This window comes from Haliotis asinina, chromosome 7 (genome assembly GCF_037392515.1).
Source record: "Haliotis asinina isolate JCU_RB_2024 chromosome 7, JCU_Hal_asi_v2, whole genome shotgun sequence".
In the NCBI taxonomy this organism is placed as follows: Eukaryota; Metazoa; Mollusca; class Gastropoda; order Lepetellida; family Haliotidae; genus Haliotis; species Haliotis asinina.
Genome location: NC_090286.1, coordinates 14,840,489 through 14,851,760, shown reverse-complemented (window position 1 = coordinate 14,851,760; position 11,272 = coordinate 14,840,489). Strand labels below are relative to the sequence as shown.

The 11,272-nt window shown below is 43.6% G+C and overlaps 1 protein-coding gene across 1 annotated transcript in view; it reads left to right on the top strand.

Annotated features, from left to right (window-relative positions):
• LOC137291417 (uncharacterized) overlaps positions 1–11,272 on the top strand; it is a 32,175-nt gene continuing 20,903 nt past the window's right edge. The window contains exons 1-12 of the mRNA XM_067822750.1: positions 1–208; positions 971–1,027; positions 4,078–4,238; positions 4,443–4,691; positions 6,523–6,675; positions 6,784–6,982; positions 7,405–7,660; positions 8,109–8,274; positions 8,679–8,855; positions 9,054–9,203; positions 9,377–9,949; positions 10,078–10,421. Coding sequence (XP_067678851.1) covers positions 148–208; positions 971–1,027; positions 4,078–4,238; positions 4,443–4,691; positions 6,523–6,675; positions 6,784–6,982; positions 7,405–7,660; positions 8,109–8,274; positions 8,679–8,855; positions 9,054–9,203; positions 9,377–9,949; positions 10,078–10,421 — 2,546 coding nt within the window. The 5' untranslated portion in view covers positions 1–147. The remainder of the gene's footprint in view (positions 209–970; positions 1,028–4,077; positions 4,239–4,442; positions 4,692–6,522; positions 6,676–6,783; positions 6,983–7,404; positions 7,661–8,108; positions 8,275–8,678; positions 8,856–9,053; positions 9,204–9,376; positions 9,950–10,077; positions 10,422–11,272) is intronic.

The window sequence follows — 11,272 nt, the reverse complement described above, 5'->3', positions numbered from 1 at the left end:
TAGAGGTATTGCCTCGCACTGAGCAACACCATCAGCAACATCAGTCCATCAGGATGCAAACAGCTTGGAGAAAAGTTTGACTTTGGACTTAATTGTAATCATTGGTGATATAAAAGCCCGCACTGTTATCACGCAGGTCACAGTTGCATGCGCGAGATGGAGCCCAAGCTCATCCTGCTTGTCGCCTTCACGGCAGGAACTCTAGCTGGTAAGTACCTCTTATCCTATTTTTTTAAATGGACACTTTATTTAGAAAGTCAACAATTGTTTAGAAACTAATTCTACAATAGATATATAGTAATTATACATGTACGAATGGGTTATTTTATTCATAAATAATACTCCATGCATTGATGTGCACATGGGTAGTGTGGCATACACACAGGCAAACCTTGACTCAGACCAGGTTTTCTTCATAGCGGCAGGATATGGTATGGGTGCCACATGAGCTTGTAGGACAACGCCTCCAGTTCTACACTCTCTATAAAACGGTGGTAGAATTACACATAGCTCTGCCAAGCAGACTCAGGCTTATTGCACATCTTTATGGAAATAACTTCGAATGTTCACGTTACAGCTACAAAGGACGGTTTAAGGCAGTGGCAAAGACTGTCATTGTCATCAGCTGTTTCTCGGAAACTCTTTCAACTCATAATACAACATACAACTACGCAGGAAATTAACTTGTGAAATTCTAAGGGCATTAACTCTGCAAAGACTGTTTAAAACTTTCTGTTTGACCTGTTACACTACAGAATATTATTATATGACAGTTATTTTTTTCATATGAATTAGCATTATGTCTGTTTTAACAAACTTGTTGAGATCGTTTCAATACCTATGACGTTTTGGGACCATCTCTTGGACAAACAGCGTATCCCACCTAAAGAATCAACAATTGGACATCTGGCTTTGTGTTGCTGTGCGTGTAAGTAATCTCGACCAGTCAACTTTAACGTTCGTATTTCAGGGCCTATCATCCAGCGAGATGCGAGAGACCCGTCGTCATGTGCAAGTCAGTGCGCTGGTGAGTGTGTTTACATCCTTCATCAGCTGATCTCATTAACCCTTTGTCCGCCAACTATATCAGAATTACTCAGCTGATTGATTAAGTCTTGACACAATATACGCCAACAGTGGGCTCCCCGGTGCGGCTGACCGACCCACATATGGGTGCCACTTTGACACCTTGGCTTTGTGCATGCTATATCTTCTGACGCATGCGACACTCAAAGTGTTAATTCCTTGGAGTTCCTGGTTTTAGGTTTCAGATTTTGACGAAAACATAACCCTTTCTGTGCCCTGTGTCACTGAGCTGGTAGTTCTAAAAGATCATTGGTGTACTCCTGGAACTTTCAAGGGTTGATGTGTCCTCTCGCTCTCCTTCCTCGCCCCTCTGCCTTATTTACCCCTTCTCTCTGTAAATAGCCAGTGTTTAAAGCTTCATCTCTTTTCAACAACATGAAACACACAGTTCATTCTACTTCTTCGCAATGCGGAAACTCTACTTTTGAGGTCCAAAGTCCAGTGGCCCTTGAATATAAGGAGAGACATCATCCCCAGCCCACATGGCAGATGTAGTTCAAGGCGAAGAGCTGGTCAGAAGCCTCACTTTGGCCACGCCATCGCCCTTTACTCCCTCTCCCCCACCCCTCCCTAAGTTCAGGTGTGGGTCAGTTGTTATCATGCGGTGCCATGTCTAGATCTAGTCAGTATCCGCCACCAGTTTGTGGTTAATGGATGGCACCGATTCCACCACCCCCAGGAGGCTTGTTTTCAAGTTACTGTCAGAATAAGTGTATCAGCTTGACATCGACGCACTGCTGACAAACCAGTCTTTCCGACATCATGGGATATCTTCTTCTGTAATTTCCCCGCTTGACTAGTGGCTAGTCTCTACAAGGGACATAGTTTACAGAAAAAAGACAAGTTCATATATTATCTTTCTTTTTCAAAATTGTTTGAAAGATGCAGGGAGATTTTTGAAGGCTGTATTGCATATGTCCGTTTCGGGACCCTTAGCTCTAGTCCCTGCCTTTTATAGAAAACGATAGGGCATATTAAGAAATGGGCAACTACCGAATGTATGTTTTAGAACTAATTATGAGACAAAGGTTGGCGGTTATCTCTGCTACATTGCGGGAGTAGTTGAAGGTCGGCTATCGGTTCCTGTGTATGTGCAATGTATCAGTGATACGCGTAGAATGAGCTGTCATGGCTGGTCAGCTACCACCACATCATATGGCCTGATCAGTGACTGGAGTGACTTCAACAGATTTGGATCTTTCTTAGAGTCGCTGACGTAACACGTCCGAGTTCTGTTGTTGGGTTTTGAACCAAGGACCTTCTGGTGCGTGGTAGGACGTCTTGTCCAAAGGTCATCTGATTTTCAAATTCCACTCCCTTCTGTTGAGTGATATATATTGCTCTGTATTTGATTTTCAAAAAAGACGCTTTGAGTTGTCATATCATATGGAAGACTCCAAGTTATACATCTGCTAGTGACAGGACGATCTTGTCATCTGACCACCTGCCCTTCGGCCCGTATTAGATAGGGTATGTCATAGACCTGAATGGCGAGGCCTTCATTTACCGATAAGTGTAGCACAGTATCTCAGTCAAGTCACCTGACTACTGGTCACCTGGAGGCAATATGCTACTGAACAATGATAACCCAAATAATATTGACCAAACAACATATAACTGAAGAACACAGCCAGATTCAAACATTGATGTCACAAATATTGAAACATGATTATACGCAATGTGTTTATCCAATGCATATGTGAATAGGCATTAAACAAACTTTCTTTTGGACACGTTGACGAAGCTCCAGTGCCCGTTTCACAAAGCGATCTTAGCGTTCGACGGTCGGAATTCAGTGGGAGTTATGATCAGCTTAGTGCTAAGATCGGTTTATGACTCGGACGTTGATGCAGTATTCAAATACTGAAGGGCGCGCAACGCTTTCATACTGTTCCCAGTCAGCCCGTCATGCACCTCCCATGCCGGTGTTCAGGATGTGGTCACTACAGAAATAGGCAGTACGTTATCTGAGGTGTGAACATTCACCATTTGAAGAGGCAGTGATTAAACGAATTATTATCTGTTGTGAGCTCTGATTAGCGACCTTTGTCATCACCTTCAATCACCCCACACCTTAGATTGTGATGATTGTGTTATTGCGGTGGTTGATAGATGGCTAGTATCAGTGACGGTGGCTACCTCAGGTTAGCTGATGAGGAGGAGCTACCTGTACCACTTTTGCATTGCATAAAACGCAAAGATAACGTTAAAAGTTTAAAACTGGCTGGGTGAATATTATTTGAAGCAAATGTGCTGCCTTTGTTGTTACTCCTCTTTCCTAGTAATTAAGTGAATTAATGGCTAAAGCGGACGAGGAAACACGTTTCACGCGAGGGCATTTTTTACTTAATTGATGTGCTGTTGGACGCATATTTTATGCTATGAATCAAATCCTAGTCTGTATTCACTGAATGAATGTTTGTGAGGAAAAAAAACGCAATCAGTGTGCCCGGCACCATGGCGTCAGGCTACCTACTGTGTGTGGAACCGATGTCCTGCTTCACAAGCGGACACTGTCAAACTCCCGCTTTACACCAGAAAGGGTCACACGCGCTGCTCGGCAGGATTTGTGTCAAGCATAATTCATTTCATATTCTCCGCACCTAATCACCCCACCGAGCCTACCGTTGGGAGACTGGGTGCTGCTGTGGGGGTCACACATTACCTACATGAAAGGCAACTTCTTAATCCAGTTAGCACAACCCAAACAATGAAAATTTGGATTGAATTTAAGTGTTTTTGACATTTTGGGGCAATAACCGAAGTGCAATTTCTAAAAGGTAGATCTGAGTTCGGAAATGATTGTTGGGTCTAGGCATATTAATGTATGTGACTCATGGGTCGTTAATCCTACTGTCAACCAACCTAAAGGTGTCTTAAAGGTAACGTACACTGAATCCTGGAGGAAAAGTACACTGAATCCTGGAGGTATCAAATGAAAGGGAATGCCTCCATGCCCTCTTTGTCTACGTACATGTGTATATTCCCCAGACGCCACCAAGTTCAAGTACGTCGCAGGGTCAACGTACGAGTACACGTACGAGGCCAATACACGGACTACGATGTCTGGAGCAGCCGAGGACCACGCCGGACTGAGAATCAAAGCTGACGTCACCATCGAAGCTTTGACCTCTTGTGAGATGATACTAGCGGTAAGACGTGTTAATGAACTTACTGATCGTCACAAAGGGTTTGGTTGATACAAAGAGAATATAACTTTCTGTTACGTCGCACTATTTCAAGTTATTGTAATGGGTTGTAGTAGGATGTCCAGCGGGTATTGATGATCTTAAGTGAGTGTAGCAGTGTGTATGCCAGAAGTGTTTATGTAACTGTGTGTTTAATTCTGCACACAGCTGTCTGGCGTGCAAGTGTTAAAGTCGGATCCAGTGTTGGCACGGAGTATGACACCAGGAGACAATTCGGGTGACTTCAGGCGGGCCCTGGAGGCCAGCCCACTACGGTTCTCCTTCCAAGATGGCGTCGTGGAACAGATCTGCCCTGAAGATGACGACTCCACGTGGGCCCTTAACATCAAGAGAGCCATACTGTCAGCTTTCCAGAACTCCATGGCAGACCTGGAGAGAGATCAGAGAGTGAGGGAGGTGAGTACACGATGGGTGAGAGAAGGAACAGAGAGGAAACATCAACATGGTGACCAGAATAGAGGGATGGGGGATAGACTCGTCACAGGAACAAATCAAATCCAACAGCTTTGTCACGATCTCGGTGAAGAGTTAGGGTGGAGTATGGGAACCATCGAGTCAGTATACTCCAAAGGCTAAATGTATATAAAGATGAGACGACAATATCTCAGTAGGGGAGAGATAGGAAAGGTGTGAGGGTTGTGAGATCTTTGCGATACGACGAGGAGGAAAGAGTCATTGTTGTGAGATCTCCGTGATACCACAGTTCAAAGGGTGTGAGGGTTGTAAGGTCTTAATGATGCTGCGGGGAGGAAGGTGTGAGGGATGTGAGATATCCGTGTTACAACAGGGGGAATGTGTGAGATCTCTGTGTTACGGCGGGGAGGAGGGTGTCAGACAGGGAGGAGGGTTGTAAGATCTCCGTGTAACGACAGGGAAAAGGGTGTGAGGGTTATGAGATCTTTGTGATATTAAGGATCAGGAAGGTGTGATGGTTGTGAGATATTCGTGTCACTACAGGGAAAAGGGTGTGAGGGTTATGAGATCTTTGTGATATTAAGGATCAGGAAGGTGTGATGGTTGTGAGATATTCGTGTCACTACAGGGAAAAGGTGTGAGGGTTATGAGATCTCTGTGTTACGACTGGGAAGAGGGTGTCAGACAGGGAGGAGGGTGTGAGGGATGTGAGATCTCTGTGTTACGACAGAGAGGAGGATTCAGAGTTGTTAGACCTCAGACAATAAAGTCACATCAGGACACCTAGATTATGACAGTGTGCGGGCACCACAAACTGATTCCCCGGTGCAGAAAAGATGTGCATTGTCGTTGTTTGTGTCAAAAGATTGTTATAATTGACAATTTCCGAGTGGCGTAGTGGAGCCTAGTTGGTTGGAGTTGAGCAGCTCCACTGAAAGGAGGTCTTTCCGCTGATTCTGTACTTTGTAATTGTCTTGACAGCAGTGGTGTTTACAATGAACTCCATGTAGGTGAAGGCCAGAGGAACACCAAGGGCTAGAGGAGAATACGGTGCGGTGTAAGTGTGGTATAAAATATACATGCTGTGTACACTGGAAGATTTCCTTGCGCTAGTGAGTTGTAGGGGTATGACAAGGGTTGTGAGAAGCCATTGTGTCATGTACAGTGTTTATCGTATTGTGTCATCTACAGTGTTCATGGCACTGTGTCATGTACAGTGTTCATGGTATTATGTTATGTACAGTGTTAATGATATTGTGGCACGTACAGTGTTCATGGTATTGTGTTATGTACACTGTTCATGGTATTATGTCATGTATAGTGTTCATGATATTGTGTGATGTACCGTGTTCATGGTATTGTGTTATTACAGTGCTCATGATATTGTGTTATGTACAGTGTTCATGGTGTTGTGTCATATACAGTGTTCATGATATTATGATATGTACAGTGTTCATGGTATTATGTCATCTACAGTGTTCATGATATTGTGTTATGTACAGTGTTCATGGTATTGTGTCATTTACAGTTTTCATGGTATTGTTTCATGTACCGTGTTCATGGTATTCCGTCATGTACAGTGTTCATGGTATTGTGTTATGTACCGTGTTCATGGTATTGTGTCATGTACAGTGTTCATGGTACAGTGTCATATACAGTGTTCATGGTATTGTGTTATGTACCGTGTTCATGGTATTGTGTCATCTACAGTGTTCATGGTATTGTGTCATGTACAGTGTTCATGGTATTGTCTCATATATAGTGTTCATGATATTATGTTATCATAGTGTTCATGGTACCGTGTTATGTACAGAGTGACGTGGCCGGCGATTGCTACACGGACTATCGTGTCACACAGAGAGGTCGGACAACGTCAATCATCAAAAAGAGCAAGGATTTGCAGGGGTGCGAAAACAGGCACGGCTACAAAACTTCCTTCCACTCTCTGCCATACAAGATGCCAAACGTAAGAAACAGTCCTAATTGTACACATGTAATTAACCTTATAATTAAGTAATGCCTATTAAATGATGAAGACACCTCTGTAATTCCGTCAATACCTGCTTTTTTCCAGGCCGTGCACTCCCTCCCTCTTCTGAAGAGCACCCACGAGTGCAGTCAGACCATCATGAGTGAGGGTATCCTCAGGCGTTCCACCTGCAGCGAGACACATGTCTTCAGGCCCTTCTCCAAAGACACCAATGGGGCCATGACCGAGGCCTCACACACCCTGGAGTACAGGAGAATTCGACCTTACGTCCGCAGTCAGCAAGGTGAGTATTATCTAGAGCAGCGAGAGTATGCAGCACGGTCCTTTGACCAATCTGCCTTTCCCCCATTCCCATCTGTAAAGTTAAAAGCCCTAAATGAAGGAAATCTAAATTTTCCACAGGTTATCTCCCCTATCTCCACAGGTTATCCCCACCTTGTCCCCCACTTTCAGACTCAATGAAGATATCGTATGCTATCAAATGAATATAAATTCGTAGAGGCTAAGCGTTGACCGGTGAAAATTTCTGCACATCCATCAACCATATTCCATCTCCACGGCTGCTTGTTGCGGCTTCCGAACCAGCATGGCTTGTGAGGACCTCTGGTCCCAGATATGCAATCCAGGACGTAATAATTGTATGAAACATTTGCTTATTATCATATCTCCAAGTTTAACAACAGTTGATGGTGTTCGACATTACAGGTTTAGTAGCCAGTAGAAGCGCCCTGACCTTTGAACACACCTACGGCCTGCGTGACGAGGAGGTGAACCGTCATGGCGCAAGCACGAAGATGCAGGAGCTGTGCAGGTTGACGGCGACGGACATTCGCCCCGAGGTCCCCCAGATGTTCTCAGAACTTGTTTATATTCTGAAGAACTCCAACTTCCGGTCTCTGCGGGCTTTGTACAGACAGCTGAAAACAGGACACATCTGCGGCAAGAACTCAAGGATCGGAAAGTCAGTCCTTCCATTTACCCGTCATTTCCCCTGATATAGTTTAAACACACCTGTCCTTAAGGTAGCAACGCTTACACAAGGGAATTCACATTATCCATGATCGTTTAAATGTATCATTTGTAAAGAGATTCAATAGTTCCAACACCGTTGCTACAAAACCTCTCTTTCTGGAATAATGTTTTGAAAGTCTTTGTTGAATCAATCTAACTGCAAGCATGTGTTGCAGAACTTTGTCAATCGGTCGATTTACCCGAGAACGTTGTTGTTCGGAGTAACATGGTTTCTTTGTAGACAGGTTGTACCTGGTTCCTTGTTCCACGTCAGTTATCTTGATCTTCGTTATCTTTAAAGAACTCTGGATAACACGAAACAACTTCGATGACTGACCAGGCAGCTGAGGCGTAAGTGCATGACATTCATCTTAATTTTACAAAATGACCTGCTCCAGGAAGTTCTTCATTGACGCTATCCCGATGATCGGTTCTGTTGACGCCATCAAGATGATGCGAGAACTGATGACGACGAAGGACGTGGATGATACCCAGGCCGACATGTGGCTGACGTCACTCGCCTTCATACAACACCCAACAGTGGAGATGATCACTGAAGTGCAGGTAACACGACGGACACCGTACGTCAGTCATTCTCAAGCACATCCTTCAAGTCGATCTTATGGCTCGCCGTTTTCACCTTTATCAAGAAATTACAAATATCGGCTGTTGGTTCAAAGATATCTTGAACTGAAGATATTTTGAAATGCTTTAGAGACCTCTCGAAATGAAATTCATGATATTTCGAAATGAATTTAAGGTGTGAGGAAGCGTGTTGAAAAGAATTGGTGACATCTTAAGATACTGTTAATCCTATGAAATAGGGTTACAGGTATGAAACAAAATGGTGTTTTTAATTATATCAAATATTCATTTTATGTATCTTGCAATGAGATACAGATGTCATTGATTAATTGTTGATATCCTGAATGGATACATACTATGTCACATTCTTGTGTCTGTTGAAGCCGCTCATGTTGACGTCGCACTCAAAGAAGACAAAGATCCTTGTTGCGGCCATGGTGAACAACTTCTGTCTGAAGACTCCGGAATGCACGAAGGTTCCAGTTGTCGATCGCATCCTCTCCATACTCGAGGATGACATCGGCAGAGGCTGTGTCGTGACGGATAAGAACGACGAAGATGTATGTTAAAACAACACAACTCGATCACTGTTTCATGTTTGCTGAAATGTTACACTTGTTGATAGAGTCTTACAAATCAATTTACAGTATCATTTCTAATTGTTATTATTTACTTGTGTTAATGTACATGTAATACGGAATGGTGTATTTGGTGTAGGCCTAAATATAGAAAATAAACACTTGACCTTATTGGTACAGATTCTGCTGACGCTGCGGGCTATTGGTAACATCGGAAATGCTGAAAGGTTATCTCTGGCTCTAGAACCTTGCTTCACTAGGGAGAGGAACCCAATGGAGATCAGAGTTGCCGCGCTTGATGCCTTCCGTCGAATTCCGTGTGGTGCTGATGTGAGTTATCAAGCATCTTTTGGGGTTTAAGTGAGTGAGTTTAGTTTTACTCCGCAGCAATATTCCAGCTGTAGGGCGGTTTTAGGGTTTTAACCTGATAGAACCAGTTCAACATAAAACTAGGACTTCTACAACTAATGGACTTTGTTTTAAGAAATATTTTATTTACACAGAGAAACAACGCTATGCAGCTGTATATGGACGGTGAATCTGACGCCGAGGTGAGGATCGCAGCCTATTTGGTAGCCATGCAGTGCCCTGTCGAAACAATCCTGACACAAGTGCGTGCGACTCTGGAGGTGGAGAAGGCTAACCAAGTGGGATCCTTTGTTTGGTCACACCTGATGAACCTGCAGGAAACATCCAGCCCCCTCAAGCAGCAGATCCGACACATTCTGGAGGACGAGCAACTCTCGCGAGAGTTTGACTTAGACAAGAGGAAGTTCTCCAGGAATTACGAAGGCTCCTTTTTCTGGGAGAAGTTCAATGCGGGTGCAATGGTTGAGAGCAACTTGATATTTTCATCCAAGTCCTTCCTTCCCCGATCGGCCTCCGTTAACTTGACCGTTGACTTGTTTGGTCAATCAGTCAACCTGTTTGAGATGGGTGGACGTGTCGAGGGTCTGGAGAGTGTTTTGGAATCCTTCTTTGGTGCAGATTCCCCGACTGATGCTGGTAACGAGAAGAAGGGCTATGAAGACTCACGATCAGTTCGTAAAGACAAGATGAACAGAATGAAACAGAAGGTGAGCTAGCTATGAGCATAAAAAGGTGACATTTGCAATATAACAGTAAAGATTTTATGATGGTTCTTTATGATTTGTTTCATTTTGGTTTAATTATGTATCACATATTGGCACATGTGATGTTTCAGTATGCTCAAGTGAAAGATGACCTTCATGCAGCCATGTTCTTGCGAGTCTTTGGAAATGAGTTGAGATACATGCACTTCGACGCAGACACTTGGCCTCTCACAAAGGACAAGTTCAATTTCCTGGACTTCTTAATCAAGATGTCAAAAGACCACGATTATTCCTTCAGCAACAACCTCATGTTTCTGGACAGCAGCATCATCGTGCCAACCTGTGCGGGACTCCCCCTCAACCTCACCGTGCACGGAGCTGCCACTATCAACATGAATGTGAAGGGCAAGCTTGATCTACGCAACATGGCAACAAAGCCCACCAGCCTGCTTATCGAGGGCGTCATGCAACCCAGGTGGGTGACAACGGATTGATAGTTAGTGTAATATAGCGCTATTCTATTGTCTCAACACGTTTATTGTATTTAAAACCTACAATGTATGATGAGAGTGAAGAGTGTTTTGTTCTGAGTGGCCAAATTCAAGTCTATTATCCCATTCTTGCTCTTGTCACGACACCTCATATCAACTATCTACTTCAGCATCCGTATTGCTAAATACTAAGCTGACTGACTCACTCAGAATCCACACAATTACTTAAAACCGCAGTTTCTGTGGTGCACGTGGCATTGTTAATTCATACTTCAGGGTGTTTCTGTAGGCAGTGGTTAAGCTAGTAGGCTCATAGCCACTTGTAACTCATTAATGTTGAACAAGACTAGATATCAAGATCGTCCTTCCAGTTCATTCAATTTGTATATTGTACTGTCGTCACTCCTTTGAGAGGCATTTTAGGAGTTAGGAAGTTGAACAACTTCTCTTAGTGTGTGACGTTTCGATACAAAGTCTTGTACTTTTGGAATGACAACTGTTCAAGAAACTCTATCGTAAGGTCGCTAAATGTTGTTATGCATATAGTTTGTTCTATGTAATACTGCCATCGTGAAGAACCAGTGTGGAAGGCCATAAACAGCCAAGCGTAACGCAAGTAGGTACAGTCAGGCAGTTCAGAGTAGAGAGATCATCCTTAATATGTACTACAGTTGGGGAGATATTTCAAATCAACTTCATTCCTTCTGATGTTTGATTCGGTTTGCGGGACGAAAATATATGTTCATCGTTTCTCTTCACAATATCTGTAACCTACAATGTGAGATGTCACGTGATTATTAAGATATGACTTGCCTACGTGATTTCTGAACAAATG